Source organism: Salvelinus sp. IW2-2015, linkage group LG15 (assembly GCF_002910315.2).
Source record: "Salvelinus sp. IW2-2015 linkage group LG15, ASM291031v2, whole genome shotgun sequence".
Lineage (NCBI taxonomy): Eukaryota > Metazoa > Chordata > Actinopteri > Salmoniformes > Salmonidae > Salvelinus > Salvelinus sp. IW2-2015.
In genome coordinates, this window is record NC_036855.1 from 30,884,129 (window position 1) to 30,906,543 (window position 22,415).

A 22,415-nucleotide genomic window follows, 5' to 3' on the forward strand; every position below is an offset into this window, starting at 1 on the left:
GGCTTTCTGCTGTAACAGCTGGAATAAAATAAGACTAAGAATTTTCAGATCAGTAAAACTAAGAAGTATTCACCTGTATAGTTATTCCTGTGTTTAAGAGATAGATTTGAGTGGTATACACAGAATTATCCAATAAGATTTATGCTTTTTGCGCTGTTGAATAAATTAAAATAGCTTCTGAGTATTGTTACATCTACTCTCTGCTTACAATGATAATTACTTTATCTACATTATGGAGAGACATCTTCGGTGAAAGATGAGTTTTTATAAATACTAAAAGGTAAATGGTAAGCAGCTTTTCTATAAAGGATTTAATAAGTTGCTACCGCAATCAGAAAAATGCAAAGACAGATCTGTACAAATGAACTCGTGTTGCCATAGGGCAGTCCATTAGCTGTACAATAAATGTTAGGAGTATACAGCAGTAAGCAATAATAGAAACTAATAAATGTAAATATGCAGCAAAATATATTTATTAATAATCTTCTCTAAAGATCGATTAAAAGGAGTAGGTGTCTGGGTGACTCATGCAGATGTTTTAATGACGATATTATACAAAAATATGAATGCAACAATTAACTATTTTACTGAGTTAGAGTTCATAAGGAAATCAGTCAATTGAAAAAATTAATTAGGCCTTAATCTATGGATTTCACATGACTGGGCAGGGGCGCAGCAATGGGTGGGCATAGGCCCACCCACTTGGGACCCAGGCCTAGTGTCAAGGGAATTAAATAATTCCTCTATGTACTCATTAATTAAAATCAATCTGTCTATTTCTAAGTATTTGTAAGATACTTATTAACATAAAATAGACAGGGTACAGTCTTATTAAAATGAGATAATAGTATTTATTCTCGGAGCACGCTCCCATTTAACCATGAACAACAGTTTATATACAAGATATGACGTCATTGGTTACAGAATAAATCTCCTCCTCTTGACCAAGATAAAACAGGTTCAAAAGTTCATTCCAACTCCCCAGCGCACACACATGACACACAATATAATTTATTCTCCTGAAGGCTCACTATAATTTATTACCACTTTAGCAGACAACTCAAGATAATGGAAGACCTAAAAAGTTACTCACTGCCTTATCTAAACATCTTAGGGCTAAGTTGGGTCAGTTCAACCATAGTTTAACGACCCTTTTTGCTTACTTTATAACCCACAGCAAAAATCTCTCTAACTAAGTTGGAATGGTGTTTATTATGTTTTAATTACTCCTTGTTCATACTACCTAATCCCTTCCTTATGAATTAACATTAATCAGATATAATAATAATACCGTGCAGAGTTCAATTAGTTATAGTTTTATCTAAATGTAGACATTGTTTTAGTCGTTATTCATAAAATTCCTAACACCTAGTCAATAAGAATACATTTTTCCCCACAAAGGGCTTTATTATAGACAGAAATACTCCTCAGTTTCATCAGCTGCCCGGGTGGCTGGACTACGATTCCACAGGTGAAGTTAGACGTGGTCTGCGGTTGTGAGGCCGGTTGGATGTACTGCCAAATTCTCTAAAACGACATTGGAAGTGGCTTATGGTAGAGAAATGAACATTCAATTCTCTGGCAACAGCCCTGGTGGACATTCCTACAGTCAGCGTGCCAATTGCACGCTCCCTCAGAAGATGAGACATCTGTGGCTTATGTTGTGTGACAAAACTGCACATTTTAGAGTGGCCTTTTATTGTCCCCAGCACAGAGTAACCTGTGCAATAATCATGCTGTTTAATCCGCTTTTTGATATGCCACACCTGTTAGGTGAGTGTGGATTATAGACAAAGGAGAAATGCTCACTAACAGGGATGTGAATACATTCAACTTCCAAGCTCTACCCAACAGTGCAGTAATCAATATCAAAATATATACGAGACATAAATGCTATAAACAGTGTCAGTGCCAATACCAAATGTACAATGGCAGATACTGGAGTGTGAGGTAGATAGGGCATTCGGAAAGCATTCAGACCCCTTAACTCTTTCCACATTTTGTTACCTCACAGCCTTATTCTAAAATTGATTAATTAAAAAATGTTCCTCAATCTACACATAATACCCCGTAATGATGAAACAAAAACAGGTTTTTCAAAATGTTGGGAAATGCATTAAAATAAACATAATTTATGTAAATAAGTATTCAATTGATTGGACATTTGGAAAGGCACATGCCTGTCTATATAAGGTCCCACAGTAGACAATGCATGTCAGAGCAAAAACCAAGCCATGAAGTCAAAGGAATCTCCCGACGAAGGATTGTGTCGAGGCACAGATCTGGGGAAGGGAACCAAAACAAAACCTGCAGCATTTTGGAACCACCAAGACTCTTCCTAGAGCTGTTCCTGAAGGACAACCATCTCTCTCCTTTATGGTAGAATGGCCAGACAGAAGCCCCACATCAGTAAAAAAGCACATGACAGCCCCTTTGGAGTTTGCCAAAAAGCACCTAAAGGAATCTGATCATGAGAAACAAGATTCTCTGGTCTGATGAAACAAATTTTGAACTCTTTGGCCTGAATGCCAAGCGTTATGTCTGGAGGAAACCTGGCACCATCCCTACGGTGAAGCACGGTGGTGGCATGCATCATACTGTAGGGATGTTTTTCAGTGGCAGGGACTGCGAGACTAGTCAGGATCGAGGGAAAGATGAACAGAGCAAAGTACAGAGAGATGCTTGATGAAAACCTGCTCCAGAGTGCTCAGACTGGGGCGAAGGTTCACCTTCCAACAGGACAACGACCCTAAACACACAGCCAAGACAACATAGGAGTGGCTTCGGGATAAGTCTCAATGTCCATGAGTGGCCCAGCCAGAGCCCGCACTTGAACCCGATCAAAAATAGCTGTGCATCGACACTCCCCATCCAACTTGACAGCTTGAGGGGATGGGAGAAACTTCCCAAATAATGGTGTGCCAAGCTTGTACCGTCATACCCAAGAAGACTCAAGGCTGTAATCGCTGCCAAAGGTGCTTCAACAAAGTACTGAGTAAAGGGTCTGAATACTTACGTAAATGTGATAAGAATAATTTAAAAAAAAAACTGTTTTTGCTTTGTCATTATGGGGTACTGTGTGTAGATTGAGGGGGGGAAAACGATTTAAATTCATTTTATAAGGCTGTAACATAATAAAATGTGGAAAAAGTCAAGGGGTCTGAATAATATGCATCTGTAGGTGGTGATTAGGAGAAAGTGACTGGTTGCAGGATAAATAATAATAGTAAGCAGTACGGCAGCAACATAAGTGGTGGGTGGGTGTGTGGTGGTGAGTGTGCGTGTGCGTGTTCATGTGAGTGCAAGATTGTCAGTGTAGATGTGATATGCTGATATTTTAAACAGTGATGAAAAGTGACTGGTAGCAGGAATATATAAATACGAATGGTAATATTCTAGTGGTAATGTATACATGTAAACAGGACTAATATTGACCAGTAGCAGGATATATTGTTAGGTACTAATGGTAACGGCAAACAATGAACAGTAGAGTAGTAGTCGTAATAAATCAAATAAATGATCATTTTAGCAGCAGCGTAGGTGTGAGGGGGCACAGTAGTTGTAAGCCATGCCCAAAAAAACTAGCCAAGATGCAAGTTCTGTGCATCCGTGTCTTCACATTCTTCGAAGGAGCCAGATGCAGCCAGCAATAGCTGAATATGTTTGGCTGAAAGAGCACAGATGTGATAGCTTTTTCATCTAAATAGGTTTTCCTGCCAAAGGTTCAATGGGAATCTTTGTACAATTCATCCTGTAACAATGGTGTTTCAAACTGGGTGCATGTCACAAAATATTTTATAGAAACATTTAGACAAGGACATACGTAGTCAAATCGTGAGCAGATGGGAATTCATTCTCGTCAAGAATTTGATGAAACCATATTGTACAAGAACACAGTTTGTAAGAGAGGCACAAAACACAAACCTAGCCAAGGCTAACCTGCTCAAACCTACCAATGTCATATCATTATAAATCACGCTCTCTCTTGCAACTCACAAACAATACATTCATTACACTGCGGCCCTCATTATATTTGATCTCGGCCCTGAGCTTCTGTGCATATTGAGTGTGGCCATTGGTCTTCATTGAGGCAGTGATCATTAAAACATTCCCGGACTCCAGGGTAACAATTTACTCCACACAAATCTTCTAAAGATGTAACAATTAATGCCAGATATCACAGTTGATTAGAAAACATATCATACATGCTGGCTGGGCTCCCTGCCTGTGCCATTAAACCCCTACAACTCATCCAGAACGCCGCAGCCCGTCTGGTGTTCAACCTTCCCAAGTTCTCTCACGTCACCCCGCTCCTCCGCTCTCTCCACTGGCTTCCAGTTGAAGCTCGCATCCGCTACAAGACCATGGTGCTTTTTTTATTTATTTATTTTATTTATTTTTATTTTATTTTTATTTAACCTTTATTTAACCAGGTAGGCAAATTGAGAACACGTTCTCATTTACAATTGCGACCTGGCCAAGATAAAGCAAAGCAGTTCGACACATACAACAACACATAGTTACACATGGAGTAAAACAAACATATAGTCAATAATACAGTGGAAAAAAAAATATAAGTCTATATACAATGTGGAGCAAGTGAGGTGAGATAAGGGAGGTGAAGGCAAACAAATATATGTATAAATAAATAAAAATATAAAAAGCCATGGAGGCGAAGTGAGTACAACACAGCAAGTAAAATAAAAACAAAAAAAAACAATGGAATGGTTGGTTTGCAGTGGAAGAAAGTGCAAAGTAGAGACAGAAATAATGGGGTGCAAAGGAGCAAATAAATTATAAATAAATACATAAGTAAAGAAGGTAGTTGTTTGGGCTAAATTGTAGATGGGTTATGTACAGTGCAGTAATCTATGAGCTGCTCTGACAGCTGGTGCTTAAAGCTAGTGAGGAGATAGGGTTTCCAGTTTCAGAGATTTTTGTAGTTCGTTCCAGTCATTGGCAGCAGAGAACTGGAAGGAGAGGCGTCCAAAGAAGAATTGGTTTTGGGGTGACTAGAGAGATATACCTGCTGGAGCGCGTGCTACAGGTAGGCTGCTATGGTGACCAGCGAGCTGAGATAAGGGGGACTTTACCTAGCAGGGTCTTGTAGATGACCTGAACCAGTGGGTTTGGCGACGAGTATGAAGCGAGGGCCAGCCAACAGAGTGTACAAGTCGCAGTGGTGGGTAGTATATGGGCTTTGGTGACAAAACGGATGGCACTGTGATAGACTGCATCCAATTTATTGAGTAGGGTTTTGGAGGCTATTTTGTAAATGACATCACCGAAGTCGAGGATTGGTAGGATGGTCAGTTTTACAAGGGTATGTTTGGCAGCATGAGTAAAGGATGCTTTGTTGCGAATAGGAAGCCAATTCTAGATTTGACTTTGGATTGGAGATGTTTGATGTGAGTCTGGAAGGAGAGTTTACAGTCTAACCAGACACCTAGGTATTTGTAGGTGTCCACATATTCTAAGTCAGAGCCGTCCAAAGTAGTGATGTTGGACAGGCGGCAGGAGCAGGCAGCGATCGGTTGAAAGACATGCATTTGGTTTACTTGTATTTAAGAGCAGTTGGAGGCCACGGAAGGAGAGTTGTATGGCATTGAAGCTCGCCTGGAGGGTTGTTAACACAGTGTCAAAAGAAGGGCCAGAAGTATACAGAATAGTGTCGTCTGCGTAGAGGTGGATCAGAGAATCACCAGCAGCAAGAGCGACATCATTGATGTAAACAGAGAAGAGAGTCGGTCCAAGAATTGAACCCTGGCACCCCCATAGAGACTGCCAGAGCGCCGGACAACAGACCCTCCGATTTGACACACTGAACTCGATCAGAGAAGTAGTTGGTGAACCAGGCGAGGCAATCATTAGAGAAACCAAGCTGTCGAGTCTGCCAATAGAGATGTGGTGATTGACAGAGTCAAAGGCCTTGGCCAGGTCAATGAATACGCTGCACAGTATTGTTTCCTATCGATGGCGGTTACGATATCGTTTATGACCTTAGCGTGGCTGAGGTGCACCCATGACCAGCTCTGAAACCAGATTGCATTGCGGAGAAGTGTGGTGGGATTCGAAATGGTCGGTAATCTGTTTGTTGACTTGGCTTTCGAAGACCTTAGAAAGGCAGGGTAGGATAGATATAGGTCTGTAGCAGTTAGGGTCAAGGGTGTCCCCCCCTTTGAAGAGGGGATAACCGCAGCTGCTTTCCAATCTTTGGGGATCTCAGACGACACGAAAGAGAGGTTGAAGAGGCTAGTAATAGGGTGGCAACAATTTCAGCAGATAGTTTTAGAAAGAAAGGGTCCAGATTATCTAGCCCGGCTATTTGTAAGGTCCAGATTTTGCAGCTCATTTAGAACATCAGCTGACTGTATTTGGGAGAAAGAGAAATGGGGAAGGCTTGGGCGAGTAGCAGAGGGGAGGGCAGTGCTTTGTCCGGTAGGGTAGCCAGGTGGAAAGCATGGCCAGCCGTAGAAAAATGCTTATTGAAATTCTCAATTATAGTGGATTTGTCGGTGGTGACAGTGTTCCTATCTTCAGAGCGGTTGGATGCTGGGAGGAGGTGTTCTTATTCTCCATGACTTTACGGTGTCCCAGAACTTTTTTGAATTTGTGTTGCAGGAAGCAAATTTCTGCTTGAAAAAGCTAGCCTTGGCTGTTCTAACTGCCTGTGTATATTGGTTTCTGGCTTCCCTGAAAAGTTGCATATCACGGGGGTGTTCGATGCTAATGCAGAACGCCATAGGATGTTTTTCTGTTGTTAAGGGCAGTCAGGTCAGGAGAGAACAAGGGCTATATCTGTTCCTGGTTCTAAATTTCTTGAATGGGGCATGCTATTCAAGAATGTGAGGAAGGCATTTTTTTAAAATGACCAGGCATCCTCTATGACGGATGAGATCAATATCCTTCCAGGATACCCCGGCCAGGTCGATTAGAAAGGCCTGCTCGCTGAAGTGTTTCAGGAGCGTTTGACAGTGATGAGTGGAGGTCGTTTGACCGCTGACCCATTACGGATGCAGGCAATGAGGCAGTGATCGCTGAGATCTTGGTTGAAAACAGCAGAGGTGTATTTGGAGGGCAATTTGTTAGGATGATATCTATAGAGGTACCCGTGTTTACGGAATTGGGTGGTACCTGGTAGGTTCATTTATAATTTGTGTGAGATTGAGGCATCAAGCTTAGATTGTAGGGTGGCTGGGGGTTGAGCATGTTCAAATTTAGGTCGCCTAGCAGCACGAGCTCTGAAGATAGAGTGGGCAATCAGTTCACATATAGTGTCCAGAGCACAGCTGGGGCAGAGGGTGGTCTATAGCAGGCGGCAACGGTGAGAGACTTGTTTTTAGAGAGGTGGATTTTTAAAAGTAGAAGTTCAAATTGTTTGGGAACAGACCTGGATAGATAACAGAACTCTGCAGGCAGTCTTTGCAGTAGATTGCAACACCGCCCCCTTTGGCCGTTCTATCTTGTCTGAAAATCTTGTAATTGGGATGAAAATGTCTGAATTTTTGGTGGTCTTTCTAACCAGGATTCAGACACGGCTAAAACATCCGGGTGCAGAGTGTGCTAAAGCAGTGAACAAAACAAACTTAGGGAGGAGGCTTCTAATGTTAACATGCATGAAGCCAAGGCTATTACGGTTACAGAAGTCATCAAAAGAGAGCGCCTGGGAATAGGAGTGGAGCCAGGTACTGCAGGCCTGGATTCACCTCTACACACCAGAGGAACAGAGGAGAGTAGGATAAGGGTACGGCTAAAAGCTATGAGAATTGGTCGCCTAGAGCTACTAGAGCAGAGAGTAAAAGGAGTTTCTGGGGGCGATAAAATAGTTTAAAGGAATAATGTACAGACAAAGGTATGGTAGGATGTGAATACAGTGAGGTAAACCTAGGTATTGAGTGATGATGAGAGAGATATGTCTCAGAAACATCATTGAAACCAGGTGATGTCATCCGATATGTGGGTGGTGGAACTGAGAGGTTGGATATGGTATAGAGAGCAGGGCTAGAATCTCTACAGTGAAATAAGCCAATAAACACTAACCAGAACAGCAATGGACAAGCATATTTACATTAAGGAGAGGCATGCTAATCGAGTGATCAATAAGGGTCCAGTGAGTAGAGGTTGGTTGTCGTGGCGATCCAGACAGCTGGCCGGTATATGGCTATCGGTAGCAATAGGATGGAGGTCTGTTTGTAGATACCTCGTGCGTTTCCGTCGGTAGGTTAGTGGGTTCCGTGTAGTGGGGTTCCGTGTGGTAGAGGGGATCAATCCAAATTGGCAAAATAGATATAGTGACCCAAGGAAAAAAAATAAAATAAATAAATAATAATAATAATAGTTGTCCAATATACTTGTTCAAATAGCAGCCGATAAGACAGCTAACGATTAGCGGGCCTCAGATGAGCGTTCAGGTAACGTCGGGACGGAGGTGCCAGTTGGATAAATCCCTCGGGCAGATAACGTCGCGAGTCAGTCGCGGCAGTCAGTCGTGAAGGCCCGGTGAAGCCCGGGTTCCGTATCTGCAGCAGCAACAAAAGAAACGGGTCCGGATGGTGATGGAATCCTCAGCTGGCTAGCTCCAGAATGATTAGAGTTTGCTCCGGGGTCGACGTAAGCCAATAGTCACACGGTTTGCAGCTAGCTAGCTGCGAAATCAGGGTACAAGTGTCCAGAGCCTGCGGCTGGAATCCGGGGAAACTGAGAGAAAAAGAGTCCCGGAATGCTCCGGTCCGAGTCCGTTGCACAAAAGTGCCGGTAGATTATCGAGCTAAAGGAATAGCTGATGACCACAAACGTGGGCAGCTGAAACACCAACCTAGCCAGCAAACCGGCTAATTTCGGGCAGCTACAGATTAGCTTCTGGCTAGCTATCGGAGTAGCTTCTGGTTAGCTTCAGGCTAGCTTCTGAATTAGCCCCTGGCTAGCTTCCACGATGGATTTTCAGATTGAGGTAAATAATACTTTTTGTAATTGGTGAAGCGGGTTGCAGGAAAGCTTTTGCAGGAAAGCTTTTGTAGTTGAGTTCTTGGATAATAAAATAGATAAAAGATATGCGAAGAAAGGTGTAAATATATATATATACAGGACACGAACAATACGGAACAGAAAAAGACGTCTGAACTGCAAGCCACCTTGGACGAGTTGTGAGGGGAACGGCACCTCCGTACCTCAGGCTCTGATCAGGCCCTACACCCAAACAAGGGCACTGCGTTCATCCACCTCTGGCCTTCTCGCCTTCCTACCTCTGAGGAAGTACAGTTCCCGCTCAGCCCAGTCAAAACTGTTCGCTGCTCTGGCACCCCAATGGTGGAACAAACTCCCTCACGACGCCAGGTCAGCGGAGTCAATCACCACCTTCCGGAGACACCTGAAACCCCACCTCTTTAAGGAATACCTAGGATAGGATAAAGTAATCCTTCTAACCCCCCCCCCCCCTTAAAAGAGTTAGATGCACTATTGTAAAGTGGTTGTTCCACTGGATATCATAAGGTGAATGCACCAATTTGTAAGTCGCTCTGGATAAGAGCGTCTGCTAAATGACTTAAATGTAATGTAAATGTAATACAACCAAAATGCCTGGTAGGGTAGTTCCTGTTAAATTAGGTATACTGCAAGTAGCTCATTTGTAAGAGGAAAACATGATTAAGTCCACTCTCAATATGGCACACAGTATAAAAAGTTGGTCATTTAACAATGTCAGGTTATACCACGATACTGCTTTGTATCGATTCCTTTCACGGTTATTACTGAGTTTGGGACTCATACAGCACTATCCATGGTCTACACTGTTTCCCAACGCATCATAGTGAACTTGGGGATTTTATACCCTTCAGTCCTTTTAGTCCTTTTTCCATTCTGTTGCAGAATGGAATCTATGGTATTGGTATACTGAATGGTAAATCTTTTGTTATGATGGTGTCTCGTTTACCCCGGACCATCATAAAATATTTACTTTTCAGGATACCAATACCATAGATTCCATTCTGCAACAGAATAGAAAGTGTCGACCATTCATTCTGACTGTTGTCTCTTAAAGTTTGTTAAAAGGGGAATTTGTAATGTTCTTTCAAGAATGTAATGTCCTAACAGTTAAGGACAATGTCAGAGTATATTACTGCTCCAAATGGCATCTCCCACAATAGCATTACATTTTTATGCCCAAATTTTAAAAGATACTCTACATGCCAGATGGTGCAAGCTCTCTTAAAAATTAAGTAGGCCTACCACTTTTAGACGATAGCCTACCTACATTATATATACACAAAAGTATGTGAACACACCTTCAAATTAGTTGATTCAGCTATTTCAGCCACACCAGTTGCTGACAGGTGTATAAAATCGAGCACACAGCCATGCAATCTCCATTTACAAACATTGGCAGTAGAATGAATGGCCTTACTGAAGAGCTCAGTAACTTTAAAATGGAGATTGCACCGTCATAGGATGCCACCTTTCCAACAAGTCAGTTCTTCAAATTTCTGTCCTGCTAGAGCTGTCCCAGTCAACTGTAAGTGCTGTTATTGTGAAGTGGAAACGTCTAGGAGTAACAGCCACAACTGTGAACTGGTAGGCCACACAAGCTCAAAGAACGTGACCGCCAAGTGCTGAAGCACGTAAATAATCTGTCCTCAGTTGCAACATTCACTACAGAGTTCCAACCTGCCTCTGGAAGCAACATCAGCACAATAACTGTTCGTCGGGAGCTTCATGAAATTAGTTAATGGCCGAGCAGCCGCACACAAGCCTAAGATCACCATGCGCAATGCCAAGAGTGGTGTAAAGCCTCTAAACCAGTGGTTCCCAAACTTTTTATAGTCCTGTACCCCTTCAAACATTCATTCTCCAGCTGCGTACCCCCTCCAGCACCAGGGTCAGCGCACTCTCAAACGTTGTCTTTTGCCATCATTGTAAGCCTGCCACACACACACACACAATACATTTATTAAACATAAGAATGAGTGTAAGTTTATCACAACCCGGCTCGTGGGAAGGCAAGATACTCTGAGGGCAGACCAATCCAGAAATCTGGCAGTGGCTTCTGATTAAATTACATTTTCACAGAACCGCTTGCTGCAATTTTGATGAGGCTCTCTTGTTCAGATATCGGTAAGTGGACTGGAGGCAGGGCATGAAAGGGATAACGAATCCAGTTGTGCGTGTCGTCTGTTTTGGGAAAGTACCTGCGTAATTGCGCACCCAGCTCACTCAGGTGCTTCACTATATCACATTTTACAATGTAAGCTTGAGTTCATTTGCACACAAAAAATCATACAATGATGGAAAGACCTGTGGGTTGACCTTATTAATGCGGACAGGAAAGAGCTCCAACTTCTTAACCATAGCCTCAATTTTGTCCCGCACATTGAATATAGTTGCAGAGTCCCTGTAACCCTAGACTCAGATCATTCAGGCGAGAAAAAACATCACCCAGACAGGCCAGTCGTGTGAGAAACTCGACATCATGCAAGCGGTCAGACATGTGAAAATTATGGTCAGTAAAATAAAACTTTAAGCTCGTCTCTCAATAAAATAAAAGGTAACACTTTGCCCCTTGATAACCAGCACACTTCTGTATGTTGTATATGGTCGCTGCCCATATCATTGCATAATGCAGAAAATACACGAGAGTTCAGGGGCCTTGCTTTAACAAAGTTACCCATTTTCACTTGTAGTGTCCAAAACGTCTTCCAAGCTGTCAGGCATTCCCTTGGCAGCAAAAGCCTCTCGGTGGATGCTGCAGTGTACCCAAGTGGCGTCAGGAGCAACTGCTTGCACGCGCGTTACCACTCAACTATGTGTCCCTGTCATGGCTTTTGCACCATCAGTACAGATCTTGACCACCAAAGTCCATTTGATGTCACAAAGCTGTCCAATACTTGAAAAATATCCCCTCATGTTGTGCTGGTTTCCAGAAGAGGCCTGCCAAGTCTGTTGATTCATCCAGCTGTAACACATAATTCACTGGCTAGTATGCAAAGCAGTAATTGTTTTGTTTGAAAACATCTCCTGCCATGTCACTGATGCGTCGTGAAACAGTGTTGTTTGATGAAGTCATTATCTGTATAGTTTTTTGGGGCCTTTTCCCCCAGCATTGTCCCAGCCATATCTGCGGCAGCAGGAAGAACTAAGTCTACCACAATAGTATGGGGCTTGCCTGTCCTAAGCCACTCGGTGGCTCACCATATAAGACGCTTCTAGCCCCTTCTTATTAATGGTATCTGTTGCTTTTACTACTCGAAAGTCATCTTTATTCTTGCTCAAAACTCCCAAGGCTTATTTTTGAAATTGTCATGTTTAGTTTCTAAATGTCTAAAACAAGAATGGTTTCCCGCGAGAGAGTAACGGTTAATGTGACTGGATGTTAATTATTTGACTAGGCTACCTGTATTTGACATTGTGTTATTTCGCGCAACACTAGATGGTTTCATTTTATTTTTGGGTGAGGCTAATCAGGCGAGAGAAAAAAACCTCACCCAAATGTATAGCCCCGTTGGAAAATATAAATGTACTGTTTGAAAATGTAAAAAAAAGAAGAAAAGTGAATCACATTTTTATTTGGCGTACCCCTGACAGAATACCTGCGCTAAACGTTTGACACACTAGCAGAGAGGAGTCAATTCATACAAGCACATTTGTTTCAAAGTTACCCTTTCTTACTTTCTTGCTTACCTTTGTCCTTTTTCAAAAGGAGGCGAGGAGGATGCGAGCAGTCGTTAAACCAATTGTAAATCTACCATGTGCACTTTCTCTATTCCCCTTTCCTCCATTCCTCGCATCCTCTCTCGACTCCTTCTCAAAAGGTCAAAGGTCCCCTCAGGTCCACCTTCTCCTCCAATACAGTTGATAATATGGAAAGAAGATACTGTATAATGCTAGGAAAAGCAGAAAGAAATGTAGATTAGAGCCATGGACAATCATTATTTAATTTTCTATTTCACCTGCAGACAAACCAGGACATACTCTAAAATAAGGTGTATTCCAATCGATATTTGTCTGTTTGAATTCACAATTTAGCCTCACTTCTAGACTCCCACTTTTCATTAGTTAGAGATTTATTGAAACAATACATTTCTTAAATAAATTAATGTACCGTTCTAGTTCTAACAGAGTGTTCTAGGCATTAATGGACTTGGTACATAATAAGTACGGTATTGCGGCATAATATGTTATGTTAATGGAGGGAAGTACTATTGGAATCTGTTAAAATACTTTAGCTGTGCTTGATTGAGCTTGCCTGTTGCAATGGACCCAATAGAAAAGTCCCAAAAGTTCCAACTTAACCCACCTGGCACTCCAGGTAGAGTAGAACAAATGCTCAAAAGTATTTGAAAGATTTCAAATATATCAGATTCTGAACCCAGGTGTGGTTTCATTCCTAGTACAGCAGTCACCATTCTGAAGACGAGCTGTGTTCGAATACCCATACGAACATACTATATTTAATGAGTATATACACACACTGCACACTATTAGTTCATTTTAATATACTGTAAACAAACGGTAATCCTTTCAGTTGAGCGTACTAGTGCTTCGCCTGTCTACCTGAAGTTGATACTGTTGCTATGCAACCTCTTGCTAGCTTGTTAGCATAACAAATGACTAGCTAGACATTTTACGATTTTGGGTGTGTTCGTAAATTCAATCCGTTGTCCGTTAGAAAAGCTCAGAATTTACAATCTCGGAGCTTTCAAGGAGTAGGGATGATCCGAGCGTTCGGACCCCACAACGGCAGTCAAGCACCCAAGCTAACTGGCTAACTACTGCCGAACACAAATGAGAGACCACCTCACTGACCATTTTACTCATCCTAGCCGAGTTGATTAGGCTGTTTTCATGTTATTTCATGTTATCCAGCTGCTGGCAATAATTTAATTCCGCTTTTTTTTGCCGACGTTTACTGACACCGGTCATATTCAACGGGTGTTGAGCATTCATAAAATTAATCTATTATTCTGTGCTCTGGCACACTCAGACGAGAGTGCTCTGAAATCAGAGTAGATAGCTAAGAATGATGTGAATAATAAAGTCCATAATGTTGGGTAGATAGATAGCATATATGTAATATACTGCCTGGCAACTTCGATGTATTAGTAACCAACTAATGTTAGGTAACTAGCGAACATACCGGTACTGCTGTAATGCTATGCGGTTTGTAAGGATAGCGTGGCTAACAAATTGTCAGCCAACATATAACTTATTTGAAAAGCCATGACTTTATTACATTGATCAACATTTTCACATTTGTCATCATTAGTTAAAGCAATGAATTTGTATCTGCTCTCGTCGGACTTCGGCTGCATATTTTCCACCATTTTCTTCAAATCTGAAAAACGTTGTGAAGCCACGCTCATTTTCTGAAGAATTGCATTATGGGGCCCTAAAAGCACAGAAATAGTGTTCACTGCTTGTATACTTTGTATTTTGGCGAATTTAGTACGACATCCGGGAACTTTTGGCATACTAACTCCATCCATACTATGACCAATAAGCATACTACATACTCAATTTATGTCACAAAAAGTATGGTTAGTGTGGTTAGTATGGGTAATCGAACACAGCTAAGGTCATCAATATCACTGTCACATTTCACGTAAGAAAACAGAATCTCTGCTTCTGTTAGGAAACAAAAACATATTCATAACTAAAATATTTAATTCTCTGCAAGTCCCTTTTCAACATGGCCCACCAGCCAAGTACTTTCTATTACAAACACACACCAGAATCAAAAAACTGTAAAAAAAAACAACGCAGGCTGTTGTGAACATCACTACTTTTGATTAACAGATGCGATGAGGCACAGCAAATCTCTAAGTAAGAAGTCCGTTGTGCTCCTTTTCCAGTATCCCTTTGTCATCCTGTGCTGTCCCTGTTGTGACCCCGCCCATGTCTGTGTCCCAAATGGCCCCCTATTCAGTACACTACTTTTGAGCATAGGACACTGGTCAAAGGTAGTGCACCATTTAGGAAATAGGGTGCCAATTGGGACGTAACCCTTGTTCTCTGCATCCCCAGAGCCCCTCGCTCAGCGCTGTCCGGCGTCTCGGATGCGACAGGCCACCGCCGTGATGAGAGCCGCCCCCTTTCCACTTCCGTCCTCTGATTGGAGGAAAGTGACCTCGCACTGAGGCGCCAGGTCCCTGACCGTCTCATGCATGATGCTGGAGAAGCTGTGAAGAGGAGAGATAAGGAGAGAGATCAGAGGCAGGTTAGAATGTTCTTACTAAGAATAGACAATGGACCAGAAGCTGCAGGGAATGAAGGGGAAGTGAGTTCATATGGCCAGGGACAAGAGAATGAGGCAAACCCATAGGCAGATGTACATGCAGGCACTGTAAAAAGGTGCTGTTAAAAGGTATGAGGCTAGACTTATATATTTATATATCATGTTCCATACTTATTCTTAAATGGATTAAATTGTATACATCAACATATACACACAATGACAAAGGAAAAACAGGTTATACATTTTAGAAAAATGCTAAACTGAAATATCACATTTACATAAGTATTCAGACCCTTTTACTCAGTACTTTGTTGAAGCACCTTTGACAGCGATTACAGCCTTGAGTCTTCTTGGGTATGACGCTACAAGCTTGGCACACCTGTATTTGGGAAGTTTCTCCCATTCTTCTCTGAAGATCCTCTAAAGCTCTGTCAGGTTGGATGTGGAGCGTCGCTGCACAGCTATTTTCAGGTCTCTACAGAGATGTTTGATCAGGTTCAAGTCCGGGCTCTGGCTGGGCCACTCAAGGACATTGAGACTTGTCCCGAAGCCACTCCTACATTGTCTTGGCTGTGTGCTTAGGGTCGTTGTCCTGTTGGAAGTTGAACCTTCGCTAAAAAGTCTGAGGTCCTGAGCGGATCTCTGTACTTTGCTCCATTCATCTTTCCCTCGTTCCTGACTAGTCTCCCAGTCCCTGCTGCTGAAAAACATGTCCACAGCATGATGCTGCCACCCCCACGTTTCACCGTAGGGATGGTGCCAGGTTTCCTCCAGACGTGACACTTGGCATTCAGACCAAAGAGTTCAATCATGGTTTCATCAGACCAGAGAATCTTGTTTCTCATGGTCAGAGTCCTTTATGTGCCTTTTGGCAAACTCCAAGGGGGCTGTCATGTGCCTTTTTACTGAGGAGTGGCTTCCATCTGGCCACTCTACAATAAAGGCCTGATTGGTGGAGTGCTGCAGAGATGGGAGAACCTTCCAGAAGGACAACCATCTCCACAGAGGAACTACGGAGCTCTGTCAGAGTGACCATCGAGTTCTTGGTCAAATACCTGTTTTCGCTTTGTCATTATGTGGTATTGTGTGTAGATTGATTAAATACAAAATAACCTCATCAATTTTAAAATAAGGCTGTAAAGTAACAAAAATGTGGAAAAAGTCACAGGGTCTGAATATTTTCCGAATACACTGTGTGTGTGTATATATATATATATAAAACACAATCTATCTATTTATATCTCACACCAATTAAACTCAAATTCTTATCATTATTGAAAGGAGATTAGGTTTGTAAATGCATAAAGAAACCATGCGTAACATTTTAATTAACTACATTGATGTTTGCATTTTACCTACGTAACCACGAAATGGAAACCATGGAAACAGCGCCTCAAAGAAAAACTTATGTTCGAGTTTCTCAATGTTTATCCTTTTGGCACCCACTAATTTTATTCATAGATTCATTAAGATAAAAGGGAAAAGTAAGAGCAAAGTAAAGGCTATAAACTAAAACTACCAGCGGCCTACAGTTAAATGCGCAGTAATGTCTGCGCCAGTATTTTAAAAAGTGTACGAAAAACAGTGCTGATCTAGGAGTAGAGTACACCCAGTTCATATGTTTTTCATTGTAATTCGAAAAGGCAAAATCCTAAAATCAGCACTCGTACTCTGAGACGATTCATGAATACAGCCCCTGGATTATAGCTTTAACCGGACTCTCTTTTTGTGATAATACTATCTAATAACCACTCACTGTGGATGTAGTTTGTAGAGCGTTCCATCGACACCCACTGTGATTTTGAGCTCGGAGAGGTTGCGGTTCTGCCGGATCTTATCGACCACAGCGGCCAGGCCGGCACCACAGAGTTGGGCAGCGCGGCGAGCCACCACGCTGCACACCTCCTTCACCAGGATACTGTCGTCACACGTAGAACTGGTCAGACCCAGGTGCTGCAGGATGGAGCGCACCTGCCTCAGGGCCAGAGAGGGAGGGGGGGGGGGGGGGGGGGGGGAAGACAGGCAGGCACTGACTGTTACAGACAACAGTCAAATCATTTTTGTGATCATGAAGTGCACACAACATTGTTCTCCATCCTATGCTAGACATTGGTGTCTAGGAGGGACATAATTGAAATCCAATAGCTTTGATACCCTGAAAAAGGGACGCAGACGTTGCTCCCACCATGGCTGTTAAACTTTTTAGTGACACTTTTCCAAATCTTCCTTTTGCTCATCAGACATCAACACTAGATAGTGACTGAAGGCATAATTGCCACAAACATTCCCAGACAAGCAAACTGACAGACTCACCTCTCGATCTGGGAGAGGAACTTGGTTTCAAAGATGCCTCTGGTCTTGAGCCTCTCAGAGAGTTTGCCTCGGAACAAAAGTCCCTTTGCAGTGAACTCCAGCAGTACGTTCCTCACTATCTCCCCAAGGTACATCCCACTGATCATCTTCTCATACCTGAGAGAGAGAGAGAGACTTGAATCCTGAGGCTTACTGCTGAATCCTGAGGCTCACCACACTTCAGGTTTTATTGATGAAAGCGTTATTGCACTGGTGCGTGTAGTCCCAGCCAGGTTTACAAAAAAATGACAGCAATTTTCTGCTATTTTGGTAATTAACAGACAATATATGTTGGTATTTTATACTTTAATAACTATTTTGTTATATATACACACACACATAACCAGTCAAAAGTTGACACACCTACTCATTCAAGCGTTTTCTTTATTTTTGACTATTTTCTACATTGTATGAAGACATCAAAACGATGAAATAACATGTGGAATCATGTAGTAACCCAAAAAAGTGTGAAATCAAAAGATATACAAAGCTGTCATCAACGCTACTTTGAAGAATCTAAAAAAAAATGCTTGTCCTTCTAAACTCAGCAAAAAAAGAAACGTTCTCACTGTCAACTGCGTTTATTTTCAGACAAAACCGCGACTCCTCAGTGAAGAGCCCTTTTTGCCAGTCCTGTCTGGTCCAGCGACGGAGGGTTTGTGCCCATAGGCAACATTGTTGCCGGTGATGTCTGGTGAGGACCTGCCTTACAACAGGCCTACAAGCCCTCAGTCCAGCCTCTCTCAGTCTATTGCAGACAGTCTGAGCACCGATGGAGGGATTGTACGTTCCTGGTGTATCTCGGGCAGTTGTTGCCATCTAGTACCTGTCCCGCAGGTGTGATGTTTGGATGTACCGATCCTGTGCAGGTGATGTTACACGTAGTCTGCCACTGCGAGGACGATCAGCTGTCCGTCCTGTCTCCCTGTAGCGCGGTCTTAGGCGTCTCACAGTACGGACATTGCAATTTATTGCCCTGGCCACATCTGCAGTCCTCATGCCTCCTTGCAGCATGCCGAAGGCACATTCACACAGATGAGCAGGGCATGTTTCTTTTGGTGTTTTTCCAGAGTCAGTAGAAAGGCCTCTTTAGTGTCCTAAGTTCTCATAACTGTGACCTTAATTGCCTACCGTCTGTAAGCTATTAGTGTCTTAACGACCGTTCCACAGGTGCATGTTCATTAATTGTTTATGGTTCATTGAACAAGCATGGGAAACAATGTTTAAACTCTTTACAATGAAGATCTGTGAAGTTATTTGGATTTTTACGAATTATCTTTGAAAGAATCTCCTCTGTGGAGATGGGAGAACCTTCCAGAAGGACAACCATCTCTGCAGCACTCCACCAATCAGGCCTTTATGGTAGAGTGGCCAGACGGAAGCAACTCCTCAGTGAAAGGCACATGACAGACAGCTTGGAGTTTGCCAAAAGGCACCTAAAAGGACTCCGACCATGAGAAACAAGATTCTCTGATCTGATGAAAACATGATTGAACTCTTTGGCCTGAATGCCAAGCGTTATGTCTGGAGGAAACCTGGCACCATCCCTACGGTGAAGCATGGTGGTGGCAGCACCATGCTATGGGGATGTTTTTCAGCAGCAGGGATTGCGAGACTAGTCAGGATCGAGGGAAAGCTGAATGGTGCAAAGTACAGAGAGATCCTTGATGAAAACCTGCTCCAGAGTGCTCAGACTGGGGCGAAGGTTCACCTTCCAACAGGACAACGACCGTAAGCAAACAGCCAAGACAATTCAGGAGTGGCTTCGGGACAAGTCTCTGAATGTCCTTGAGTGGCCCAGCCAGAGCCCAGACTTGAACCCGATCGAACATCTCTGGAGAGACCTGAAAATAGCTGTGCAGCGACACTCCCCATCCAACCTGACAGAGCTTGAGAGGATCTGCAGAGAATGGGAGACACTCCACAAATATAGATGTGCCAAGCTTTTGGCTTCATACCCAAGAAGACTTAAGGCTGTAATCGCTGCCGAAGGTGCTTCAACAAAGTACTGAGTAAAGGGTCTGAATACTTATGTAAATGTGATATTTCCATTTTTTATTTTTAATAGATTTGCAAAAATCTGAATACTTTCCGGATGCACGGCACATACACTGAACAAAAATGTATAACGCAACAATTTCAAAGATTTTACTGAGTTACAGTTCATATAAGGAAATCAGTCAAATTAAATAAATTCAGTAGGCCCTAATCTATGGATTTCACATGACTGGGAATACAGATACCTTCAAAAAAGGTAGTGGCGTGGATCAGAAAACCAGTCTGTATCTGGTGTGATCTCCATTGCCTCATGCAGCACGACACATATCCTTCACATAGTTCATCAAGCTGTTGATTGTGGTCTGTGGAATGTTGTCTCACTCTTCAATAGCTGTGTGAAGTTGCTGGATATTGGCAGGAACTCGAACACGCTGTACTACACTTTGATCCAGAGCATCTCAAACAAGCTCAATGGGTGACATGTTTGGTGAGTATGCAGGCAATCGAACAGACATTTTCAGCTTCCAGGAATTGTGTACAGATCCATGAATTATCATGCTGAAACATGAGGTGATGGCGACGGATGAATGGCACAACAATGGGCTTCAGGATCTTGTCACAGTCTCTGTGCATTCAAATTGCCAAAGATAAAATGCAATGCTGTCCGTAGCTTATGCCTGCCCATACCATAACCCCTTGCCACTACGGGGCACTCTGTTCACAACGTTGATATCAGCAAACCGCTCGCCCACACGACGCCATACAAGTGGTCTGCGGTTCTGAGGCCAGTTGGACGTACTGCCAAATTCACTAAAACGACTTTGAAGTCTGCTTATGGTAGAGAAATTAACATAAAATTCTCTGGCAAGAGCTCTGGTGGACATTTCTGCAGTCAGCATGCCAATTGCACGCTCCTTCAAAACTGTTGTGTTGTGAAAAAAAACTGCACATTTTAGAGAGTCCTTGTACTGTTCCCAATACAAGGTACACCTGAGTAATGATCATGCTGTTTAAATCAGCTTCTTGATATATGACACCTGTCAGGTGGATGGATTATCTTGGTAAAGGAGAAATGCTCACTAAAAGAGATGTAAACAAATTTGTGCACAAGATTTGAGAGAAATAAGCTTTGTGTGTGTTTGGAATATTTCTGGGATCTTTAATTTCAACTCATGAAACACTTTACATGTTGCATTCATATTTTTTTAGTGTATTGTTCATTTATTATCTCCGTCTAGTCGATAGCCCATATGTTCGAGAAAATAGTATAATAAATGAAAAAAAATATTCTAAAAACAATGTCCTTATTTTCTATTAACACCGCAACTCTTCCAACTATTTACTTTTTTCACAATTGCCACCAGTTCAACTCCAAAACATTAACAAATACATTGACATAGCAAAATAAGTAAATAAATGGATATGTCATGCTAAAATCGTCATATTAACACCAATGGTATTGACTAAGTTTGTTTATATTTAGAATATTTTTTTTTTTTTTTTTTTTTTTTTTTTTTTTACAGCTGTCATTCTTTAAATTTAAAAAATAATCTAATTTAATATATTTCACATTGATAAAGCCACACAGAGGGACAGAGATAATTACAGACACCTGTGATAATCTGAAGTACCCAAAATGGCCACTAGATGTTTTGTGATAGATTACACAAATTCTGGTAGTTTACTGGTAAATTTGGAAAGTTTCCTTTAATATACCTTCCCTTTGCAAACCTAATCCCAGCCTCCAAAGACATATACATCAACTTTAACAAACAGTCTAATAAATCAACAGGAAGGAGATTTAATTTGTTAAATTCAGCCTCCGTAAATCAGCACCCCGACTAAAGGTCTCTTTCTTTCTTTTTCTTTCAACACCGCTATAAACACCGTTATAAACAAACAGTAATAGGCTACCTCTGTTTGCCAGGGTTGGTGGCACAGTCGTCCACGGCTCTGTCGAATTCTGTGCTGAAGTCGTCCAGCTCCCCGTGGTCCCCAAAGGCCCCCCACTCCATGTTAACACACATCCTCCCCTCGTCCCCCTCCACCAGCTCCACATTCTGCATTTCCTCCATGTAGCAGGCATTAGTGCCAGTACCTGGAGAGAGGGGAAATGTGTGTGTGTGTGTGTGAGAGAACAAGAGTGACAGACACTCAAAGAAAAAGGCAGTTATTGATTTCTTACAGACTGTGCTTGTGATTCAGAAAGAACATACAGTAGGCTATTGGAGACTCACCTACGATGAGGCCCACCTCACACAGTGGGTCTTCGTAGCCACAGGTCATCATGGTGCCCACAGTGTCATTCACCACGGCAACCACGTCCAGATCAAACTCCTACAAAAACATCAACACAAGGACTTACGGATCACTAACATGGAACCCTTTTTCATAACCAAAGGATTTCAGATGGGTATACTATAATATCAAATTCCAAAAAGTTACGGTTGGTGTACTTTCATGGTATCATATTAAATTTTAAATGGATTTGAGATCCTACCGGTACTGTAATGTGTAACAGCGTTTTGATTCTGGGCAGTGTAGGATTGTGACTAAGCCCAGTGGGTGGGTGTGACCTCTAACCTCTCTGCGCTGGATAGCATCCTTCAGTAGACACACAACATCCTCTCCCTCGCAGCCGGTAGCTTTGAAACCCTTGGTCCACTTTATCAAGATACCCTGAGGAGGAGGAGGAATGGACATCACATTAGGAGGGCGGGGGATGGGCATCTTTACCTGGCCCTGAGCAGAGTGCTGGTTAGTCTATACTATGTCAGGACGCGTCATAATTCCTATAATAACTACAACCTAAAACTAACTGGGAATATTGAAGAACTGGGAA

The 22,415-nt window shown here is 42.4% G+C and overlaps 1 protein-coding gene across 1 annotated transcript in view; it reads right to left on the bottom strand.

Annotated features, from left to right (window-relative positions):
• Positions 1–12,904: 12,904 nt before the first annotated feature.
• The window catches only part of hk2 (hexokinase 2), a 59,530-nt gene continuing 50,019 nt past the window's right edge, over positions 12,905–22,415 (bottom strand). Inside the window, exons 13-18 of the mRNA XM_024001704.3 lie at positions 22,157–22,252; positions 21,811–21,910; positions 21,488–21,671; positions 17,537–17,692; positions 16,980–17,216; positions 12,905–15,167 (exon numbers count right to left, since the gene is read on the bottom strand). Of these exons, the coding sequence (XP_023857472.1) occupies positions 15,023–15,167; positions 16,980–17,216; positions 17,537–17,692; positions 21,488–21,671; positions 21,811–21,910; positions 22,157–22,252 (918 nt within the window). The 3' untranslated portion in view covers positions 12,905–15,022. The remainder of the gene's footprint in view (positions 15,168–16,979; positions 17,217–17,536; positions 17,693–21,487; positions 21,672–21,810; positions 21,911–22,156; positions 22,253–22,415) is intronic.